The 22,762-nt window shown below is 54.7% G+C and overlaps 7 protein-coding genes across 7 annotated transcripts; 3 read left to right on the plus strand and 4 right to left on the minus strand.

Annotated features, from left to right (window-relative positions):
• Positions 1-272: 272 nt before the first annotated feature.
• Positions 273-2,049, plus strand: BBK36DRAFT_1160496 (hypothetical protein; the record flags this gene model as incomplete). Its single annotated transcript, XM_024894297.1, has 2 exons — positions 273-395; positions 703-2,049. The coding sequence occupies 2 exons, from the start codon at positions 273-275 to the stop codon at positions 2,047-2,049; spliced, it is 1,470 nt and encodes a 489-aa protein (XP_024748617.1).
• Positions 2,050-2,650: 601 nt separating this feature from the next.
• Positions 2,651-3,965, minus strand: BBK36DRAFT_1121690 (hypothetical protein; the record flags this gene model as incomplete). Its single annotated transcript, XM_024890855.1, has 2 exons — positions 2,651-3,071; positions 3,193-3,965. The coding sequence occupies 2 exons, from the start codon at positions 3,963-3,965 to the stop codon at positions 2,651-2,653; spliced, it is 1,194 nt and encodes a 397-aa protein (XP_024748618.1).
• A 1,330-nt stretch (positions 3,966-5,295) lies between these two features.
• Positions 5,296-7,556, minus strand: BBK36DRAFT_1204802 (hypothetical protein; the record flags this gene model as incomplete). The annotated part of the gene is made up of 3 exons (XM_024897332.1): positions 5,296-5,842; positions 5,898-6,578; positions 6,637-7,556. 3 exons carry the CDS (start codon positions 7,554-7,556, stop codon positions 5,296-5,298), a joined length of 2,148 nt encoding a protein of 715 aa, XP_024748619.1.
• A 2,058-nt stretch (positions 7,557-9,614) lies between these two features.
• On the minus strand, positions 9,615-11,253 carry BBK36DRAFT_1170043 (cyclin F-box/Jumonji domain-containing protein; the record flags this gene model as incomplete). The annotated part of the gene is made up of 2 exons (XM_024895402.1): positions 9,615-10,788; positions 10,985-11,253. The coding sequence occupies 2 exons, from the start codon at positions 11,251-11,253 to the stop codon at positions 9,615-9,617; spliced, it is 1,443 nt and encodes a 480-aa protein (XP_024748620.1).
• A 674-nt stretch (positions 11,254-11,927) lies between these two features.
• On the plus strand, positions 11,928-14,660 carry BBK36DRAFT_1135725 (succinate dehydrogenase). Its single transcript, XM_024892740.1, has 6 exons — positions 11,928-12,101; positions 12,264-12,318; positions 12,459-12,532; positions 12,638-12,966; positions 13,068-14,291; positions 14,353-14,660. The coding sequence occupies exons 1-6, from the start codon at positions 12,057-12,059 to the stop codon at positions 14,570-14,572; spliced, it is 1,947 nt and encodes a 648-aa protein (XP_024748621.1). The 5' UTR covers positions 11,928-12,056; the 3' UTR covers positions 14,573-14,660.
• Positions 14,661-15,331: 671 nt separating this feature from the next.
• BBK36DRAFT_1164458 (eukaryotic initiation factor 4A-6) lies at positions 15,332-17,359 on the plus strand. Its single transcript, XM_024894646.1, has 5 exons — positions 15,332-15,571; positions 15,763-15,840; positions 15,915-16,339; positions 16,414-17,222; positions 17,256-17,359. The coding sequence occupies exons 1-4, from the start codon at positions 15,538-15,540 to the stop codon at positions 17,032-17,034; spliced, it is 1,158 nt and encodes a 385-aa protein (XP_024748622.1). The 5' UTR covers positions 15,332-15,537; the 3' UTR covers positions 17,035-17,222; positions 17,256-17,359.
• A 909-nt stretch (positions 17,360-18,268) lies between these two features.
• BBK36DRAFT_1204811 (hypothetical protein) lies at positions 18,269-20,117 on the minus strand (the record flags this gene model as incomplete). Its single annotated transcript, XM_024897333.1, has 4 exons — positions 20,041-20,117; positions 19,517-19,935; positions 19,126-19,431; positions 18,269-19,048 (listed from the first exon to the last, which is right to left on the minus strand). The coding sequence occupies exons 1-4, from the start codon at positions 20,051-20,053 to the stop codon at positions 18,269-18,271; spliced, it is 1,518 nt and encodes a 505-aa protein (XP_024748623.1). The 5' UTR covers positions 20,054-20,117.
• Positions 20,118-22,762: the final 2,645 nt, after the last annotated feature.

Consider the following 22,762-nt stretch of genomic DNA (forward strand, 5'->3'; position numbering starts at 1 on the left):
GCACAAGTACAGGTACATGCCACTCTGCTGACGAATCGCTCCACGAGTTCGTCACGCGCTTTTTGCCGCACCGCAACCCGGAACCGGCCAAAGCGCGCCCCGCCTCAGCCAGTAAAAAAACTCCGGCTCGCTTCTCAAACCTCGTTTTTCCCTTTTCCCTATTTTCCCCATTCTTCTTCTTTCCCTCTCTTCATCTCTCTCTTCTATTTCTTCTTCTTCTTCTTTTCCGTATTTTGTGGCCAAGCTTCTCACAAGTCTTGAGCCATCCCGGAATGGCATGTTTCCAACTTACTCAGACCGTAGCAGACGCCTTCAACGCGCTTGCGGATGAGGTTCAGGTCTTGTCTGACCGAAAGACCATCTTGGAGCACAAGCTGCGCTTTGCGCACGAGCAGGTAAGCCTTGACAGAGCTTGAAAGAGAGAACTACTCACTCCTTTCGTCTCTTTTTTTCATATCCTCACTGCATTTTCCCCATGCATTCCTTTGCATATACGCAAACACCCGCCCCCCTGGGACAACCAACATGATGAGATATCATTAGCTCTAGATCAAGAGCAGCAAATGCTGCTGGGATTGACAACCATTTATCACTGATCCAAACTGTCCTCCTTTCACGTTTCATATCAAGTCCATGAAAGACGCGTTCCCGAGACACCGATTCTTATCCGTTCCGAGACTGACATGTTTTCTACCTTGATAGTTCCAATATCTGGCCGACAAATATGCCCCGGCTGCACCGGAGATAGCCGAGACGTTGGCCAAGCTCCAGCTGCCAGCTCACACCTCTGTCGATGATACCTTGCCTGTGCCTCTTCCTAAGCAAAGCTCTCTGCAGTCCCCGCACCAGATTGCTCTCCTGATTCGTGACGGACGCCGCGCTGCGAACAAGCTGGTTGCCTCATTGGGTGAAGCCAGCAAGACCACGGCATCATCCAGAGACACGCTATCTCAAACCTCCCACGTAGAAACCTCCATCTCGACTGCTATGGAACAAGATTTCACCCTTGAGGGGAAGAAAGGCAATCTGCAGTGTCCCTTTGCTAAGGATGCCGCTGCTCATGCCGATCGAGACCAGAAGCCTGAAACCGGCCCGGACTCGGCCCCAAACCGCCATGAAGACCCCATCTGTGCTGCCATGTACGAGGAAGAGACGTCTCAGCATGACGCCGTAAACGGAACGCAGGCAAGCAAGTGCCCTATCCGATTCTTAGACAAGCACTCCCCAGAGGAGATTGCCCATTACGTTGAGACGCACAAGCACGAGCTGCCTCGCAGCCACGAGGTCTGCGTGCGCAGATACCAACGCAACGAGGAGCAGATTAGGAAATTGGATGCAAAGTATGGAAACATTGTGAGCATGATTGAAGACTTGAGCCAACTCCACAAGCCGATGCTGCCGGACGAGGAGCACGCACGCCGCCCCAGCGATGCCACGAGGACTTCGGCCGATCGAGTAGAGAGTTGGGCGCACGCCATCAGCTCAAGCACGGACCCGGAGGCCCCTGCCGAGCCGCCGGCCGACATGGACGACGAGCGGCAGAGTCACTTCGACCGGCCGCTGAAGGAGGTTCGCGTGGGAGAATCACCAAGCCGTCCATGGGGCATCTCCGTGCCGGTGGCCTACGAACAGTCGGGCAACGGAGCCGACCATCCTATGTCGCCGCCCCCTGCGCCTGTTCGAATGCCGAGTCCCGTCCAGAGCACTCAGACGCCGGCGAAGCCCGCGGGCAAATGCCCCTTTGGCCACACGGCAAACGCCAACCCGCCTGCCTTTGCTGGGCTGAACATCTCGGCGTCGCCCAATCCCCAGACGCAGAATGCCCCTGTCGCCAACGGCCATGACTCTGCGCCTTTCACGCCAACGAAACCTTCCCACGAGCGTCGTCCAGCCCACGATCGCCCTGCTTCCATACCACAGCCTGCCTTTATCAACCCTGATGCATCAAAGGCCACGGGCGGCCCCCAGATGATTTTCACAGGTCCCGTCTTTATTGGATATCCAATGGAACAGGCCATTCAGTTTATGAACCAGTACCAACGATCTTGATGGCTCCCTTACGCTTTTCTTTCAGCAAGCTTTGCTCTTCCTCGGCTGTCTTGTTTACGACTTTACGACTCTTCTTTGCCTGTCTTCTCTTATAGCACCACTCCTGGGGTTCATTCTGTTTGACTATAGCGGCGGCGTTTTGGGTTTCTTTCTTCTCTCTTGGTATGATTGGCCAAGGACCATCATCAGGGGTTTGTCTAATGTTGAGTGACTTGATTTTGGGGATATGCTAGCCAGCCAGGTTTTATCAAGTTGAGGTTCCCCAGTACAGCTAGTGTATACTCAATAATAACACTGCCTGCCTTCCTATTCTACAAGTCGAGTCTCCTTGGCCTTACATTGCTTTCTATCATCGATTCAGTGTAGTGCATACAGAGGTGACTTATCAGGCATGTCTTCCGACTTTGATGCCTCTGACATGTATAGGGTGTGCTTGTCATTGAGAGAACCCTCATACTCATGTTTCAAAATGCACAACGCCAATGCTCTTGATTCTATCACGTTAACATCATTAAACCAAAACCAAATAAAAAACCCCCGAATCATCCCACACTCATCCTCCCCCCCAAAACCCCAAACCCCTAAACCCCCAATCCCAATCTCAATCCGTATTCAACTTCTTCCTCTTCGCATCCTGCTCCTCCTCCCCATCATCCTCATCATTGTACTCCCCCCACCCATCATCCCCCTGGGTATCCCAAAGCGACACGTCGTCATCCCCCATAACGTTCGCCGCGTCCTCAGGATCCATCAGCGTATCGCCCGCGTCGTTGTCGTCCTCGTACCCGCCGACGACCGCCACGCCCTCCTCGGCGGCAAGGAGGGTGGCTTCCTCGCGGGCGAGCTCCTCCGCGCGGGCCATGGTCCGGCGGTAAATGATGATGCCGGCCGCGGCACCGATCGCGCCGCCGATGATCATGCCGGCGTAGTTGACGACCTTGTCGCGGAGGGACATGGAGTCGCCCTGTTCGGCGATGATGGCGAGCCGGCTGCCGATGAAGATGTGGATGAGGAGCTTGGGCCTAAAAAGCATGAGAAATAAAAAAAAAACAGAAATCAGTCAGAATAAGAAACTTCTGGTGAAAGATACAAGTACGCAAGTTGTGATGGATCTTGTCAAAAAAAAAAAAAAAAAAAACTCACGTCGACAGCGCCGTCGAAATGACAAAAGTCAAAGGCGATATGCTCGGGATCGTAGCCAGAAAGCCATTGCTCAAGCTAAACGGCAGCGGGCAGAAGCGAATCCCCGTCAGGTACAAGAGGCCGTCCTTGCGCAGGACCTGGCCCAGCGCGACGAAGCGGTGGTCCGTCCCAATCAGCTTGTTGACGTGGCCGCTCAGGACGGTGCGGCAGGCCAGGAACGCCGCCAGGCTCCCCACGACGCACGCCGACGCGGCAATCGGCCAGCCCATGGGGAAGCCGTACACGAAGCCGGCGATGGTGTTGGCGGTCGAGTAGCCTATGACGGGAGGCACGGACGTGACGAAGATGAGCATGAAGGCGATGAGCCAGCCGCCGCGGATCTCGCGCCACGTCTTGGACACCGTCGCCAGCCAGGCGAAGAAGGCCTCCGAGTACAGCACCGACAGGATGATGAAGACCCAGCCCAGCAGGATCGCAAACGCCACCAGCGACCGGTACAGCGGCGTCAGCTTCCAGAACGCCGCCACCGTGTTCTCGCTCCAGCGCAGGTACGTCGTCCACTGGTCGCGCACCCAGTCCTGCGCGTTGGACGACATGCGCGCCGACCGCGAGACGCCGCCCGAGAGGCGCCGGCCTGCGACGGCTCGGCGGGACCAGCGCTGGGGGTGCGGGAAGCGGGTTTCTGAGGAGGAGAGGGGGGGAGTGATGGACGAGGCGGAGGAGGGCGTTGGCGAGAGGCCGTCTGCCCGCGGGGGCTCGTATGGGGTGGTCATCGTGGGCTTAGTTTAGGCGGCTGTTCGTTTATTTCGTCGATTCGGCGGGAGATGCTTGAGGCAAGATGTTGGTCAGAAGGGAGGCCGTCGCAGAGAGAGAAGCAAGTTGGTCGCAACAACAAGCGCCGAGATGTATATCCGCAAAGAGATGCTTGGATAGACTGTATCCGGTATATCGTGAAAGCCGAACAACGGGATCGAATTCGAATAAGCAAATCGGAAACCCCCCCAGAGAATAAAAGAGAAATCCTCTGGACAATCTAGCTCTCCATCCCCAATCCAAAGAAGTGTGTTATCGTCAAAAGCTCAGAATGTCGATTGATCAAGTCTGGTGGCGGATCGCTCGGTCGAGATATCAAGGTCCGGAATCGCTCCGACTCGTCGAGATCCTCTGCGGGCAACTTAATCGCCGTCCAAGAGGACGTCGTCAATCGACAAGCAAGAAAATGCAAAAAAGAAATAATAGCGGAATGAGAGAGGCGATAAAGACAACTCAAACCAAATTCAACCACACGATCACAGCAAAGTATCATGCAAAGTCCAAGATGAAATCCCATTGTTTTGATCCAAAGTACCTACTAAGCCAAACAAGCCATTGACCTCGTCATCCTCTCCCCCAAAATCGTGGCGGTGTCCGCCCGATAACAGTGTACCTGACATGTACCTCCGCCTTCCATCTCGGCGCCCGCATCTTCCGCAGCACTGCTTGCCTGCGTTTCCTGTACCCGTCTGTGTGCACCCGTAACGTGTACCTGAAGATGCTGTACTTCTTCGGCCCCCATCTCCTCCACCTGAGACTCGGGATCCAGGTACAGTCAGAAATCCGGTGCTTTACGTCAGACCCACCACAACCTTAAAACGCTGAGGTGAAGCCTCTCCGCTCCCCTTTTCCACATGCTGCAAACCCACCAATTGGAGCAGCACTTGTCGAAACGTTGCGGCTCAAGTGCTGCAGCATACAGGAGGAAACTGTCTGGTATTACAAGAGTTTTGCAAAGCCAATTGTATATGATAGATCGGGTCCCAATGCCACGCTCGGGCGTCACTCAGCAGTAGTAGAGGTGTACGATGGACCATGTTATCATGAACAAGGACAAGATGATACGGAGTAGAATCCAACGGCTTGATACAGCTACGCTAGAACTAATGCTCTTACACTCAGTGTCCTCACACAACGCTTAATCGAGCTACTCTGGATATTGGCAGGCGCTTCAGCTGTTGTTGACATGCCCCCTCAAACAGTGTATCTCCAACTGCTCGCCTCCTCCATCTTCCCCCCCCTTTTTTTTGCAGTATTTTATCGGTTTTTACTTCTTTAGTGCTCGCCTTGTCATCGGCGGCCTGGGCCCTTGGGAGGCTCCCTGACGAGCAGCCTGACCTTGCCATCGCCAATCTCGACGCCTTGGCTGAGAATGTCACCCGCAGACTTGTCTTCGTCGGCTCCCTCTCTAGCAAGCGACTTGTCCCAGCTGCTGGCGTCTATTCCCAGGATACCGCCCATGTTGTTGCGGTCTCCCGGCACGGAAAACTCTCGGTACGCATATCGCCACTCGTTCAAGAACGCGCGGATCGCCTTTCCCACCTTGTCCTTGCCGTTCTTACTGTGGTGGCCGGTGCCGGTGATGGCGTAGATGGGTCTGCCGCCCTTTTCGTTCTCCAGAAGCACCTTTTCTAGGTACTCTACGGCCTCTTCCGCGTGAAGGCCGTGAAGATCGACGTAGATTTCCGCCGTGGAGTCCAGGTTTTTGTTTCGCTCCTCGTAAAGCTCGCGCGCGGCCTCTCTATGGGCCTTTCGCATCAGGTCATTCTCGCTCTGGCCGCGGAGACTGAGAGCCTTGGCAGCCCGGGCGTCGTTGCGATTCCATGCCTGAGCAGCGCTGGAGATGATGTTAGATTCATGTGCGTTTACATCTCTCTCGTCGGTGGACGTACCTTTGCAGAAACTTGTTTCTGAGGCCACCGTGCTTGATGGCATCCTGGCGGGCTTTGAGATAAGCCTTGTTGGCCAGCTCACCGGTTTCAAGCCATGGAATGTGCTTGGGGCTTGGAATCGCTAGCGCTGCGGCGCTGTTCTCGCCATCTCTGGCTGCGCTGTTGCCGTTGGTGACGGGCTTGCGCATCTCCAGCCTTGGCGAGGCAGGTGGGTTCATCTTGACAATGTCCGCCAAGGAGCTCGGAGCGCCGTTTTCCTTGTGGCCATGCCCACCTCGCTTGCCATGATGCTTCTTCCCTTGCTTTGCAATCGCCGCGCCAAGCGTCGGGAAGGCCTCGTTGTCATCGAGGGCTGGGGCGACGGCATGGTTCTCTTTCGCCTGATGGCGGCTCCCGGGTCGTGACCTCGGCCGTGGGCTCTCTGCCCGCAGGGACCGCAAGCTAGGCGATGCACCTATTCCAAAGGCAAAATTGTTGGGACTGCCTGCAAAACCCCCCTGGTGATCAGAGTCGCCAGACTGTAGAGAGGGGAAAGAATTCATGTCCTGAAGCATCAGGCTGCTATTGCTCCGGGTGGGGGTGTTTGCACCACTGTCCAGAGACATCTTGCTGACGAGCTTGGATGGGTCGTGCGAGAAGATGCACGTCTCACCGGCCAGGCAATTGCCCATGATCCAATATCTAGATTGGCACATGTTAGCAGGTATGAGAATGTCGCGGATAAGCCTTGTGAACTTACTTGCACAGATGGTTGCTGAGGTCATGGCTGAACCGGCAGTCCGCGCGCAAACACTGCCCAGTCGACATGTAAAACTTGCAGATGACGCCCGCCTTGCTGTTGTTCACCGGGGTGGACGGGCGGCCTTCTGCAGATATCGACTTGCCAATGAGGACATTCTTGGGCTCGTCAAGTCGCACACCGCCGTCTTGCGGAATCTCCATGATGGATGTAATGGTTGCGCTCAGGTCATAGTTGTGAGCGGCAAGGGCAGACTCTATCTCATCATCCGTCCTCGTGGGGCCCAGGATAGACCTGAGTATGTCGTAGGGCGACATGTCGATTTGCTGCGAGGACATGGACGAAAACTCGGGAGCGGCGGCATTGAGGCTCTTGGTGGTGCCCACAGACGACGAGAGGCTAATGGTGTCATCGTTGACCAGCCAGTCGACGTTCTCGATCTGGTATTCCCCCAAGATCTCAGGGGCGGGGGTGGGGTCGCTGGCAAATTCATATGCATTGAGATTTGGGCTGTGGGGGATCACGGGAGTTGCAAGGGCCAGGCGAGGAGACGCCCGTGGCGACCCAAAGGGAGAGGCCGTGACCGACTTGGTCCTGCCAAAGGTAGCGGGGATGTACCCAGGCGGCGCGAGAGGGCTGACTGCCAGCCGGGGAGAGCCTGACAACGGAGTTCCGCCCCTCCAGGAGGCCGGAGAGGGCCGCCGCAGGATGGTCTGGCGGATGGGAGGCGGTGATGTCGAGGTTCCTCCGCATTCACGCCATCGCCACATGACATCGAGAATGGCGTTGTCCAGAGAGTTGCCAACCAGGTTGGTCTCTTTTCTGAATAGCTCCTCGATTCTGTCTGTCTTGTCCTCATCCTCAAGGCTGGCATCCTGCAGGATGGGCAAGCACATATCGAAATGCTCGTCTAATACCATGGCTGCGGCTGGTTGATGCCGACAACGCAGACCAACCCAAGCACAAGGAGTATGTTGTACTTTGTGCGTCGGCAGATATTTTTACTCGGGGGAGGGTTCGATATCGAAGAAGAGATAAGAAATGACCGCTTGCGATCGAAATAATCGTAATCTATATGGCCAGATGGCGAGAAGATGTATAACGTGGAAGAGGAGAGGGGGCCACCAGGAGCTTTGGAAGCGGTGGTGAATCAAAGAAGGAGATGAAGAGAAGAGAGTCGAGGCGCGGGTAGATGATTGACAGAAGACGGGAAACAAGTGCCTAGAAAGAGTCGAATTAACCTCTGATGCTGTGCGCAATAAGCTTTCGGGAAGGCCCGTTTGTAGTAAAGCTAGGGGAGGCTCAGAAGCCATCGTCGAGGGGACTTACGTGTTGAGGCTAGTATTATGGGACAATGACGATGACAGCGAATCACAACGGTATTAGAGACGAGGAGAGGCCTGAAGCGAGGCTCAAGACGAAGACACAGGATCAAAGAGACGAGCAGCGAGGGACCGGAGAACGAGGCGCGCGGACGGTGAAGAAAGGGCGGAGAAGGCCGGCGGACGAAGCTTACATTGCGTCGCAAACCCCGGGGCTAGCAGCAGAGACAGAGGTGAAAGGAATCCTGCGCCGCTTCTCGCCGTGCCGCTGGTGTCGCTCGACGTCGCCGTTGTCAAAGTTCGAAGAAGAAAGGGCTCTGTTCCGGCCAAGGCGGGAGATGAGCGGGATGGAGATGGCGGAGAGATGATGGGAAGAAGGGCTGGCTGATGCAAGCTGGACGAGACTCGCGACACTGCACGGAGAGCGGCCCAGTAATAGCCCGCTATAGCTGCCCGGCGCTTCTGGGGGGTCTCGGGGGGGCTTGGAGGGGGGGGCTTTGGGTGGCTGGTACCTGAGGGGTACCTCGATCGGCCACGGCCAGTGCTAAGGCAGAGAGGCGTTGGGAGCAGCTGTGAGGTTGCGAAAGGTACATGTACCTGGTAGGTGCTGCCTTACCAGCAATTGGATGGAGCTCTGCTCTGGATTATCAATTTGCAGCGGGAGCTGGGACTTGTCCTCTTGTGGCTCTTCCCCCCCTTTGAAGGACCGGACGGGGAACTGTGCAACCTGCCCGCGCTATCGTTTGAAGCACAGCCCAGCATGCACCAACAGGAGCAGAGAGGCGGACGCTAGCGAGCCCTTTCACAGGCTGAGAGGCACGGCTGTAGGACTCCGTGATCTCACGTTTTGGGTGCTTCTCTTTGGGATTTCTTTGTTGTAATTTGGGTGGCAAGCGGGGGAACAGAGTAAGCCGAAGTGCAAAACACCGAAACTGCAATTGCTGGCTTTGGGTGACGTGGTCGAGCTACTCCGAGCTTCGTACTTTGCATGTACGGAGTCCCTTACCTTGGCTTGGGTATCTGCAGCTGGGATGAGCCGCATCTTCGATCCTTAGGTCGTCACCACTCCATTCATCATGGGTAATCACTCGTTATATTTCAGCCCATAAGATCTGCTGCTGATCAACAGCTGAACCGCTGGGACAGACACATAGCCCCCTCCCTTCCCCCATCGTCTACATGCACACACTCCTGAACTCAACTCCTCCCCTGGACACTCTTCCTGAAACCCTCACTGGCATTGGATCGGATCTGGATAAACCGGCTGCCTTAGCGCTGTCCAGGGTCGGGCCCAAGCTCCCAATACCTTGAGGAGATACCCCAGAATCTGCTCCATCCATGCTTTGTACAGCCTCTATCAATCCTCCGTTCAACTCAACTCCGGTGTCTAAACCTAAGGCATCATTACCTCTGCTCGCCCATACTCACCAATTCGAAGTGGTTGTTCAAGACTGTTCAAGGTGAAAAGGAACAACAAGGATGGCGGCAATTGATCACTTGTTTTCTCAGAAGCTGTCTTCACTATTGTGCGATTGCTACCCCCTGGACTATTTCATCGGCCCATTTGTCTTCATTGTCGCCGACTTGTGCCTGGAATTGATGTGATCGTAGATGCAGGCGAACTTCCAATTACATGTTCTTGTACGTAGACAGCCATTAGGGTATCTCATCATCATCGTCGCCGCCAAATCCAAAACTAAAACTGAACCCTTCGGCCTGCTCTTCGTCCCGGCCCACCGCTGTATCCCACTTCCTCTTCTTCCCATTCTTCCTATCCGCCAACTCCAGCGCCCTCTCCAGCACATCCGGGTACTCATGCTTGAGTCTTGCCGTAAATAGCCCAAAGGGATCTTCCACATCACGCGAAAAGCCAGACACCTGATCCGGCTTATCCCTCAGGAACGACAAGACTTCGGAGACCAGGTTCAGGTTGGGAGACTGCGGAACAAAGTTCTGCGTGAGCGCAATGCCCTTTTCGAGATTCACCACAAGGTGCCACCACCCGCTCGGCACATGGAGAATCTCTCCAGCATTGCAAATGCCCTCCACGCACTCGGGCATCTGTCTAGCCTCGGCGTGGAACGTGAGCAGCCACTCGGCGATGCTCAGGGGGCTCGTCACCTCGCTGCTGTCCGAGGATACGTAGACTCCGGGAACCTGGGCCGTGGGTGGAAACATGATCCAGTATTTGGACCCCTGAATCACGGCATTCCAGGCACTCGTGCCGTTGGGATCCTTGTGGAAAGTAGAGCCGCTCCGTTCTGGCCCGATGATCAACCACCGGTGAGCAGGCCGCTCGTCTCCCAAGACTTCAAAGAGATCTGGTCCGAAGCAGTCTGGCCGCCAATATGCCGCACCTTCCATGTGTCCGACTTCAATGCCCATCTTTTCCGCAAATTTCTTGTCAAACAGGTAGAGGGGGCTTTCGTCTCTGTTCCTCTTCATATATTCACAGTACTGTGAAAATGTCCAATCGACTGCTTCGGCTCGAAACTCCACATCGGCATACTTGGCGAGCAGGGAGTCAATGGTCCATTGAGAGTGGACGGGCCAATCTTGTATGCATTTCGTCAAAATGAAAGGCTGTTCAGTCCATTTCTCAGCATACTCTTCATACGTCAGGTTCTCGAACCGACGTATCTGGTTCATCTTCGGTATCCCGTTGGCGAATTTCGCCAGCTCAATATTGCTGCAAGCAAAAGGTCGGTGCAGGACATCAGAAAAGACGTTGCTGCAGTCAACTTTTGCCTCTTTGTCGCTGGCAAGTTGAAGGACAGTCGACCTCCAAGATCCCCGCCAATTCATAGACGAACTGCTCGTTGATCCAGATCTGAGACGAGTGCAATTAGTTTTTGTCATTGGACACAAAAGGGAACCACAAGTCATAATTCCATGGGTAAGAAAGGAGGTATTTTGGTGCAAATGCATGATACCAGAGCAGAGGTATCGCACACTCCTTGGTTCGGCTCATGACGAAATTCCCATGTGTATAATGACGCTGGAGTAACATGGAAGGCAAAGCTTACCGTAGATACACGGCTTTCCACAATTCTTCAGAATGGCAGAAAGCATACATGTATTTGCACGTAGAACCAAGTGTCAACAGAGAATTTTGGTCGAAGCCCTCAAGAACAAGGGCAAGCATCTCTTCAGGCAGAGCTGCCCAAGTGCCAATGTTCCGTCGGGCATTTGGCCCCTCTGCAAGATATTGGTTTCCCAGAGGCTTCAGCCCGAGAGGGTGAGTCGGAATGGAGTCGCTGGCCTCGTGAACATTTTCTGTGACTGCGGAAGGCATGATGCTATGCACGTCGGCTCATCGCCTGCAAAAAGCCGAAATTTCCTTGGGCACCTGAATAGCTTTGAAGCCAATTCTCAAGGGAGAATATGTGGTCGGAAAAGAGAGTCCAAGTTCTTGAGGCGTCGATTTGACGGACTGCTCTTGTTGAATGCGAAATGAGAATTTTCGCTGTCAATTACAGCTGCTCGTGTGGTGTTGACAGAAGCTGGCGGTGTTATTAGTGGCAGAATCTTTTCTTTGCCCAATGGGTTGCTGTCGTGCCGATAAGATGGGGCCATTGCACGGAGTGAACATGGTTCAAACATGGTCCAATATTGGGTTTCGTCCTCTGTTGACTTGAAGGTTTACTGCGGATCAATTCAAAAAGCTATCAAGGTCCTAGAATATCTTTCAAATAATAGGCAGAAATCACTAATTGGGCCATGCTGTTATAGCTGGACATCTGTCAAACAACCACAAGTCTCTCGCTGTCTTTGGAGGTACTCGAGTTCGTTCCAAGTTGAAGATTGCATGTGCTGATCATGGATGAGGTACGTACCTCGCGTCAATCCCGCCCGACGTCCTGCTGCTTCCCGTGCTCATGACTAATCCCGAGTCCACGACTAATAGGCGCCCTCTGATTGGCCCAGATAGCCGAGGACCGACACATGCTTTTCCGAAGGCTCCATCGACGAAAACGTGACATACGCCGCCAAACCTCCAAGCACTGCCGAGCTGCCAGTTCAGTGATACAGCCATTGCTGCTTCAAATTTCTGTGCGGACGCAGCCTGGAGACCCCGGATTTCTCGCTCTGCTCACAATGGCGTCCTCTATGGCATTGAGGAAGTTGGCCTCTGGCCCCTCGGTACGTCAAATGGAAGAGGGGGGGAAAAACCTGCGAGTCTACTGCCCCTCCGTTGCTCCGCGCGCAAATATGTTGCCCCGGGAGCAACAGCTCGGAGGGAGCATGATCTACACAGGCGTCTGAATTACCTGAGTCTTGCTGAAACTGACTTTCTTCCTTCAGTTTTCGCGATTCGCGCGGAACCAGCTTCGAACCTTTTCATCTACTCGACCGGCAGGTAGGTCCATCTTATTTCGAAAACTACCATTTGCGATGTGCGACTGCGATTACGATCTGCGATTACACACATGAGCAAATATAATCGAGAGGGCAAGGAAGACGTCGGACGGTTGTGCTGATAGACATTCTGAACCACAGCTCGTGTTATTGCAAACGGACCTCTGAGGGCAAAGGAAGCTTCTCCCTTTGTTAGCTCCAAGTATCCCGTCATTGTACGTCGATCCCCTTCCCCGCCCCCAGAATTCGACATTCTCCCGGATCGGCGAGATAGGATGGAAAGATGGAAAAGTCAATTGACCACGCCTTATCACTGTTAGGATCATGAGTACGACGCCCTCGTTGTCGGAGCCGGTGGTGCGGGTCTGAGAGCAACAATGGGTCTGGCTGAAGCTGGCTTCAAGACTGCCTGCATTTCCAAGCTCTTCCCCACAAGAAGTCACACGGTAGCTGCTCAGGGCGGTATCAACGCTGCCCTGGGAAACATGCACGAGGACGACTGGAGATGGCACATGTACGACACCGTCAAGGGATCCGACTGGCTGGGTGACCAAGACGCTATCCACTACATGACCCGAGAGGCTCCTGCTTCTATCATCGAGCTGGAGCACTACGGCTGCCCGTTCTCCCGAACTGAGGATGGCAAGATGTGAGTTTCTTCAGCGGCGAGCGCTGCTCTCATGACATCAACACTCCCCATTTGGTGCCCCTCCCCCGCATTCTGCTAACCGTCGATGTCCTTGTCTATAGCTACCAGCGAGCCTTTGGTGGTCAATCCCAGAAGTTTGGCAAGGGTGGCCAGGCCTACCGATGCTGTGCCGCTGCTGACCGAACCGGCCACGCCCTGCTGCACACTCTGTACGGCCAGTCTCTCCGGTACAACGCCAACTACTTCATCGAGTACTTCGCCATCGACCTGATTATGCAGGATGGTGAGTGCCGCGGTGTCCTCGCCTACAACCAGGAAGACGGCACCCTGCACCGATTCCTGGCCAACAACACCGTTTTGGCCACCGGTGGCTACGGACGTGCTTACTTCAGCTGCACGTCTGCCCACACCTGTACCGGTGACGGTATGGCCATGGTTGCCCGCGCCGGTCTGCCCAACCAGGATCTCGAGTTCGTTCAGTTCCACCCTACTGGTATCTATGGTGCTGGCTGCCTGATCACCGAGGGTGCTCGTGGTGAGGGTGGTTATCTGCTCAACTCGGAGGGTGAGCGCTTCATGGAGCGATATGCCCCCACCGCCAAGGATCTGGCCTCCCGAGACGTCGTTTCTCGATCCATGACGATGGAGATTCGTGAGGGTCGTGGTGTTGGTCCCGAGAAGGACCACATCTACCTGCAGCTCAGCCACCTGCCTGCTGAGATCCTCGCCGAGCGTCTTCCCGGCATTTCCGAGACCGCCGGCATCTTCGCCGGTGTCGATGTCACCAAGCAGCCCATCCCCGTCCTGCCCACCGTCCACTACAACATGGGCGGTATCCCTACCCGATACACTGGTGAGGTTCTTACTGTTGACGAGAAGGGCCAGGACAAGGTTGTCCCCGGCCTGTTCGCCTGTGGTGAGGCTGCTTCAGTGTCTGTCCACGGTGCCAACCGACTGGGTGCCAACTCCCTGCTGGATCTGGTCGTCTTTGGCCGTGCTGTTGCCCACACCATCCGTGACAACTTCAAGCCTGGCGACAAGCTGAAGCCCCTCCCTGCCGATGCCGGTGCCGAGCACATCGAGGTCCTCGACAAGGTCCGAACATCTGACGGTCCTAAGAGCACTGCCGAGATCCGTCTGGCCATGCAGAAGACCATGCAGACCGAGGTCAGCGTTTTCCGAACCCAGGAGAGCTTGGACGAGGGTGTTCGCAGGATGAACGAGGTCGACAAGATGTTTGCCGACGTTGGCATCAAGGACCGCAGCATGATCTGGAACTCTGATCTCGTTGAGACTCTTGAGCTGCGGAACTTGCTCACTTGCGCGTAAGTGTCTTCGCATGAAGTCCAACTATCAGAGCCAAGACTAACGTTACATGTACAATAGCGTTCAAACCGCCACCGCCGCCGCCGCCCGAAAGGAGTCTCGTGGCGCTCACGCCCGTGAAGACTACCCTGACCGTGACGACGAGAACTGGATGAAGCACACCCTCAGCTTCCAGAAGCAGCCCCACGGCAAGGTTGACTTGACATACCGCAGGGTTATCGCCACCACTCTGGACGAGGCGGAGTGCAAGCCTGTTCCTCCCTTCAAGCGTGTGTACTAAACAGCTGCCTGCCTGGCCGTTTGATAATGGCGTACAACCGAGTGTTCTTTACTTTATGAGCAAAAACCAAGAGGGCCTTGTTGGCGAAAACATCAGTTGTCTAATATAGTGTCCTGTGACCTGCGCGAACCACGGTTCCGAGACGCCGCGTTGATGGGGATACTGCTATGAACGCTTGATACCTTGATCGACGCTAGCTATATTGTATTATATTAAAGTTTGAATTCTAGCCAGAAGAAGAGAAAAAAAAAAATGTTTAAGAGTCACCAATGAGTCACTGTAGGATTTGGGTTTCAGAGTAGGGATCCTCCTGCTCTCAGGGGTTGTGAGAGTATGGCCAGGTTCATGAGGAGCACGTGTGTTGATGTGGCAGAAGACCGACCAACCGACACAGTTGACGCTGACGCACGAGTCCATTGCAAGTCACAGCATGACACAAGTCAACAGAGGGACCGGCGCTAACAAGCATGCGAGTTCCACTCCACTGATAGCATCAACAACAATGGGGAAGCGAGAACGTGGAAGAAAAAAAAAATTCTTTTGCCTCAACTGCCAGCAAAACTGCGCCTCTCTAGCGCCTTTGCCTCTCTCGAGGATACCCTAAACCGCAGCCCCACCACGACGCCCCCGGGCTCCACGCCTGATTGGCCACAGGATTGGTGGGTAGGGAAAAAAAACAGGCGTCGCCCCTCAGTCGTCTTTTTTTCTTTCTCTCCTCTCCTCTCCCACTTCAACTCAACGAGATACTTCATCATCACGACTTTTTTTTCCTAGATTCTTCGGCTCTCGTTTCATATCGAGAGCGTTTGATCTAGACGACCGCTTTCTTCAGTTTCATTCACCGCCCGCAGCCTTCTCCCGCGAGAAGTCTGTCTTTTTCTCCGCGCTTCCACCCCGCCGAATTTTTCTTCTATTTCTAGGTCGAGCTGTGCTTGATCTAGATTTCTTCTTCGACAACCGCAATCATGGCTGACAAAGGACTTGAGGATGTCCCCGAGGGTGAGTTGCAACTCCCTTTGCCCGTCGTATGCGTCTCGGGATCGCGGAGTCGACGCTTCAGGGGGAGCTTCGCTTCTGCGCGCAAACTCCTGCGGTGTTTCGACCCCACGAATACCCAACTCGACGCTGCGACTGCCATGGGCCCGCCCCGCTCCGCTTGATGCATCATGCTGACGATGATTGCGATACAGGACAGATCGAGTCTAACTACGACGAGACTGTCGACTCCTTTGATGACATGAACCTCAAGTCTGAACTCCTCCGTGGTGGTGAGTGCTGCTCCTCTCCCGCGCCCGCGCGAAGCGACTCTACAAAAGGGGGCCAAGGTCTAACGAGCGACTAGTCTACGCCTACGGTTTTGAGCGTCCTTCTGCTATCCAGCAGCGCGCCATCATGCCCGTCATCAAGGGCCACGATGTCATTGCCCAGGCCCAGTCCGGTACTGGCAAGACTGCCACCTTCTCCATCTCCGTCCTGCAGAAGATCGACCCCGCTGTCAAGCAGTGCCAGGCCCTGATCCTTGCCCCCACCCGTGAGCTGGCCCAGCAGATCCAGAAGGTCGTTGTCGCTATTGGCGACTTCATGAACGTTGAGTGCCACGCCTGCATTGGTGGTACCAGCGTCCGTGAGGACATGAAGGCTCTTCAGGACGGCCCCCAGGTCGTTGTCGGCACTCCCGGTCGTGTCCACGACATGATCCAGCGTCGCTTCCTCAAGACCGATGCCATGAAGATGTTCGTCCTCGACGAGGCCGACGAGATGCTTTCTGTAAGGAACCCTGGAGCCGAGTTGAAAAAACCCGATGTATGGTCTCTTTGCTAACGTTTGACGTCTCAATGCAGCGTGGTTTCACCGACCAAATCTACGACATCTTCCAGCTCCTTCCCCAGTCCACCCAGGTCGTCCTGCTGTCCGCTACCATGCCACAGGATGTCCTCCGTATCCTCGTCAAGAAGGACGAGCTTACCCTGGAGGGTATCAAGCAGTTCTACATTGCCGTCGAGAAGGAGGAGTGGAAGCTCGACACCCTGTCCGATCTCTACGAGACCGTCACCATCACCCAGGCTGTCATCTTCTGCAACACCCGCAGAAAGGTCGACTGGCTGACTGACAAGCTGACCGCCCGTGACTTCACCGTCTCCGCCATGCACGGTGACATGGACCAGGCTCAGCGTGACCTGATCATGAAGGAGTTCCGATCCGGCTCCTCTCGTGTCCTGATCGCCACCGACCTGCTGGCCCGTGGTATCGATGTCCAGCAGGTTTCCCTGGTCATCAACTACGATCTCCCCGCCAACCGGGAGAACTACATCCACCGTATCGGTCGTGGTGGTCGTTTCGGCCGAAAGGGTGTTGCCATCAACTTTGTCACCGCCGACGACGTCCGCATGATGCGTGAGATTGAACAGTTCTACAGCACCCAGATCGAGGAAATGCCCATGAACGTTGCCGACCTCATCTAAAGAAAGATTGCCACCGGATTTACAAGTTTTCACTCGCTTCGGGCTAATACCATCTGTTTTTGATATTACGGGTAGGCCTGTTCACGATAGGAGGAGACATAACGTGGGAAGGGGGGGGCCATCGTTGCAAAAAGGCGACAATTTTCCGACGGTAGCTCTTTGATAGATTGACGTTGATAGAGGAGGGGGGGGCACCCGGGACCTCGATTCGAAAATTCCAGTCTCGAGGGGCGACCTGCCAAGGGAGAAAAAGGGGGGTGCAGATTTTGACTGCGTGACGAAGGCTCAGGAAGTCCTTTGCACCTTAATGACATGAAGGTGCGGCGGGCAACCAAAAGTAATGCAATGATTCACTTTTCTTCACGGCCCTGTTCCTGTTGCCTCTGTGTATGTATTTAGGTTTCCATCATGATGATGTATGTGTCTGGTTGAGTATCACTGTCTTAAGTTCATGTTGCTTTGATACCTTGCTACCAATAACCTGTGTAGTAGGTTGAAGTAGGCTTAAACTCGCTTTTTATAGCTCATGACAGTTGAACTCTCTTGATCATCGTTCCATCTAGCGCTTCCGAGGCAGAACGGATCTTCAACCGTTTCCTTTGAAGAATTACATCAAGATTTTCACCCAGACAATAAGAAGCCTACTTTAGAGATGTATTGTTTTCGTGATGATTGTACTGTATTACAAAAGACAAGAATATATAAATAGTAAGACAATATCTTACATTGTAGGTAGAAAGAAGAAAATGTGATATATACTAAGCCCAAGTTCCCAACTCGTCGAATCCAGTTCCGACAAAACAAAATGTCCATAAAACAATTCACAGTTGTTGCCTGCCTGCCTGCCTGCCTGCCCTTTGTCTCTTCCCGAAATATGTAACGCCGCAAAAAAAGTGGTATATGGTTTCAACGGTACGGTGTGTTTGGTTCAACGGAAACCACACACAACTCCTTGCTTCCTCGCTCGCTCGCTTCCCCCCCCTTTTTTTTTGCTTTCATTCTTGACAAGGAAAAAAATATATGTTCATCTTGTCGTTTCTGGTGGTGGGATATCGCTTTCGTTTCAAAATGGTAGGACAAATGAAAGTAGAGAATAATAAAAAAAGTAGGAGTTTGTGTCATCTTCATCTTCATCTTCATCAATCTTTCAGAGATACCTTTCTTTCTTTCATCCATTTTTTTTCTTTGCTCTTTTTCTTCTTTCTCCTTTTCTTCTTTTTCGTTCGTCGTCTGCTCACATGGCCTGTCCAAACGTGGCGGGAGCACCGCTATAAGCGCCCGGAATAGGGACGGCATCGTACGTAGGCTCATCCGCAGCAACAGGAGCGTGCTCATGCAGCGTCTCCTTTTGCGCCGCCGCCATCGAGTGGTCCACCGGCGTCAGCGGGCTCTGGGCCTTGGGCGTGGCGGAGGGCGCCTTGGTGGGAGGAGCCTGCAGCTTGAAGGGCACCGAAGGCCTCGAGAACTGCGAGGGCGGCTCGACGAGGACCTGGGCGGCGGCGCCGGGGGTGAAGGCGGCCTTCTCGTCGACGGCGCCCAGGCTGCCGAACCCGGCGGGCGCGTGGCGAGGCGACAGCGCGTACTGGCTGAGGGCGGGCGACTTGGGCGGGAACATGGCGGGCGTCATGGGGGCGGCGCCGCCGAGGCCGGGCGAGCGCGGGAAGCCGGGGGTGTTGGGCGCGGACTGGGAGCGCAGCTGGGCGAGGTAGAGGTCGGAGCGGGCGCGGTCGCGGACGTCCATGGACTTGTGCAGGCGGCGCTTGGAGTAGTAGCGGTAGAAGATGACGCTGTAGAGCAGGATGCTGATGACCTCGAGGACGACCTCGATGATGATGCAGATGAGGGTCCAGTTCTGCAGGCGGCACACCAGCGAGTACTTGACCTTGTCGGCGAAGACCTCGGCGCGGGTGTTTTGCACGCACGACCATCCCCACATGTCCTTGTTGCCGCCCGTGTTCTTGGAGTTGGAGAAGACGGCGGCGGCGAGGACCCAGAGGATGAGGCTGACGATGAACTGGTTTTGCATTTGCGGGTTAGTTCGCCAACTTGAAAGAAGAACAGGTCAGGAAGAAAAAGAAGGAAGAAACGAACCCATCCAATAGCAAATATCGTGTAGTATGTGCCGACCTTTTCAGCGCGGCGATGTCCTCCACGGCAGTATGCGACAAAGACCAGGATCGAGATGGCGAGAGATAGGCAGGCCATGGCGAGGACGAGCTTCTGGGCCCAGGGGTTAGTTCCGGCGGCCCAGGAGGGCATCTTGCTCTGCTGGGGGAGGGACTTTGTGGCGTTAAAGATGGCAAAGGACGAGGAGAGCATGGCGAGGATGATGAGGGAGCAGCTGAAGTGGACGCTTCGGAGGGCGAACTTGGCCATTCGGACGCGGATTTTGATTTTCTGTGATATATTTGTGTCAGTGTCCCTTCTTTCCATCAAGATGCATGAAGATGGATTTCCTCCATGTTCCCAAGCAGAAACGCACCAGATCCTTGGCCTGCTCCTTCTCCGTCTCGAGCTCCCGCTTCTCCAGAATCTCCTCCTCGCGAAACGTAGGGCTCATGATGTTGAGGGTCCTCGCCGGCGTGCCAGGCACCCTCATGGCGCTCTTGAGAGGCGATTTTGGCATCTTGATAGACTCGCGGTCGCTACCCGAGTTGCTGATGTATCCGAAGCCGACATCGCCAGGCTGGTGGGCGTCTGAGGAGGACTGAGGGTTGACGACGGGGTCGGCGAACGGCGAGGCGCCGCTCTCGATGGGCGAGTGGACGGACGTGGCCTCGGCGAAGCGCGGCGTCCGGGGCACCTTGAGCGAGCTCTCTGACGAGGAACTTGACGATGTGGCGGTGCGGTTGTGTGTGAGGTTGAGGGCGGCGGGCCGCTTCTTTTCGCCAAAGTTGAAGCCTGCGGGCGAGGGCGTGTCAATGGCGGCTGTCTCAATAGCAGCAGCAGCAGCACCTTTCGGTTGCTCTAGAGGCGGCATCGTCTCCTGCGTCAGTGTAGACGGACCTGAGTTGTCCATGGTGGACTTTTTGTGTCTTTGTTATTTATGTGTTGGTGTTTTGTATTGGGGGGGATATGCGTTGGTCGGTGATGGTGGTGGTGATGGTGTAAGTCAATCACTCGAGGAACCCAGACTCTTCGACCCAGTCGACAGAAGGCCTCGTAACAAGAACAAGCAAAAAAGAGAGAGAGGGAAACAATGGAAGAGACAGTTAAAGCAACAACAGTATACAATAATCACGATGGGGGAAAAAAGTGTGGTGAGTCCAGCTATCGAGGAAAAAGAAGAGAAGAGGGAGGACTCCAAAGGCGCGGATGAGGAGCGGGAGTGCAAGTGTTTTGAGGGCCGCCGAGGACAAGCAGATGCGACAAGCTCATTCGACGACAAGACGAGGCGAGGCGGCGGCTAAGAAAAGAAACCGCGTGGAGAGAGAAGGAGGAATGATGCAGATTGCAGATGCAGCTCTTTCGCTTCTGCTGCACGAGCCGGGACCCGGTGATTTCTTTGCGTGGTGCTCAAGGTAAGTAGGTCTGTATTCTTCCTTGCCTGGCCTCTTGGATTGGGTGTGTGTGTGTGTACGTCGATAGTATTGGCCAGGGGGGGACCCCCGAATACGGCTCCTACAAAAAAGTAACTGGACCGGGAGACGGGATGGCAAAGTATTGGGGATGCCCTCGTTACTGCTTGGCTGCTTGGGCTGCTTCGTGGATGGTTATTGGCGGACGAAGCTGGCTGGGCGGCTGGAGGGTGTGATGCTCCGAGAGGCGTGTGCGGTTAGCCGCCGAACTGGACGGAGCTGCGATGCAGATTGGCTCTTTTGGGGGGGGCCTCCTTGTGCAGATTGGCGCTTCTGTGGGCGGGTCTGTGGTATTGGAGGTGCGTTACGAGGACGATATGGGCCTGTGTTCTGTAAGGTCCTGGAGAGGAGGAGGAGGAGAGTGTGAGGTGGTGAGATGTGAGATCAGAGGCGAGCTGTATGACGGACAGTCCCGATTATCGGGTACGAAGGATGGCAGAGTTTGGAAGAGAGATGGAGATGCAGAGACAAGAGAGAAAAGGGCAGCAATCACGCAAGGCTACGGCAGCGCTATTATCTCACTCAGGCCTCTAAAGTAGGTATGGGGGAGGCCCAACAGCTCGCATCGTCAAAAAGTGACAGCCGGAGCCGAAGGTACTCGTACAGGCCATGGCCAGGTAGCAGATGGTGGAAGTTCCCTTGCTGGCGGGCGCGGCCTCGGAAGTGGCTGGACGACCTCGTGGGTTGGCTCTGTCAAGCGTCAAGGTGTTAGTCCTCCATATTACGATACAACTATAATACTAGTAGCTGTGAACTTGCAAAGCCACGTCCCTTTGCTCGTCTTTTCCCTCTTTCGTCCCCTTCTTCTCTTTTCCCTCTCTTCTCTCTTTTCTTTTTCCTCTTTCTTTCATTTCTTTCGCCTTGCCACGCAACCCAAATCCCTCCTTCTCTTGCCGCCTCGACTCACCTTGACTCGGCCGCTCCAGCTCCAGTAAGACAAACATCCCCCCGTCCCGCCCTCTGATTGGCCCCATGCCGCCCAACCCCAGAAGGCCGTCCAGCGGGACCCTTTTAGGGCCCTCGAGGGCCTGTTTGCCGTGCTTTCAAAGTCCGCCGTTTACAGGGGAGGGGTTGCAGCTGGAGGTGCTAATGTCTCTGTGCCCGCCAATCAGCGGCCAGGACGCCTGTGATGGGTGCAAGCCACTGCAGCCCGTCGGCGGCAATCAGCTCGCTGGGATTCGTCTGTGGTTTTTTTCCCCAATTTCCATCTTGTTTGAATTGATTCCCACTGCTTGCTGCTCAGTTCATCAGTCGGTTCATGTCTCGGTGTTTTTCTTTCGTTTCTATTTTTGAGCGGTAGCCCACCTTGTGCTTCAGCAGCCGCCCGCCAACCTGATTTTCTCAGGTCTTGCTGTTCCTTTCTGATCATCTCATCTGGTTCGCCACGTGTAATTGTACGTGCCAGGTGTGCCGTGTTCCCTTCGTCGGCTTCAACAACAGCGTGTGCTTCTCGCTTCTTCAAAGAATCAAATCCCTTCTCTTGGATTTTCTATTGTGCGCGCACCAACGGCAGCCCGTGGCGTAAAGGTCCGGCTCAAGCCCGTCAGCAGTCCGCTGACCATGACGGCCTTCTACGCCATTTCCATGCTAACTTCATGTTGTATGTATTACGGCTCCGGCTCTAGTATTGACATCCTGGGGGGTGCGGTCAACCAATTTGCCCGTGTGCCGTGTTGACATTGTGCTTCTCTCTGTGAGTTTCGTCGCTAGTACCAGGCACCTGTAATCAAGCCGTCCGAGGCACGAACTGCAAGGTACTACTATCGGAACTGCGTACTACTGAAGCTCTATGCATGCCACCATTTAGACGAGTACGACGTCAATCGGCTGCTTGGTTGGTGATGGGGGCGCTTGCGTGCATCGTGCTTGGTCACGATGAGCTGCCTTGCTTCTTGTGTGCGCGCCTCGACGATGTCTTCTCGGTGATGCGTGCTATTACTACTTACCTAGCGAATACACAGTATTGTTTATCAACCACGAGGAACAGCGCTGGCTTTCTTGTCCTACATGTCAGTTTTATCTATGTCAGGCTGGCATGAAGCATGATTACATACCTTGGATATCGTCAACCACCAGGTCGAGAGGTATTCCTACAAAGTAAGGTGGTGGTTCACGCCAAGAGCAAGGCCTCGCATGGTGCATAGTGCATC

Source organism: Trichoderma citrinoviride, assembly GCF_003025115.1.
Source record: "Trichoderma citrinoviride strain TUCIM 6016 unplaced genomic scaffold BBK36scaffold_9, whole genome shotgun sequence".
Classification (NCBI taxonomy): Eukaryota; Fungi; Ascomycota; class Sordariomycetes; order Hypocreales; family Hypocreaceae; genus Trichoderma; species Trichoderma citrinoviride.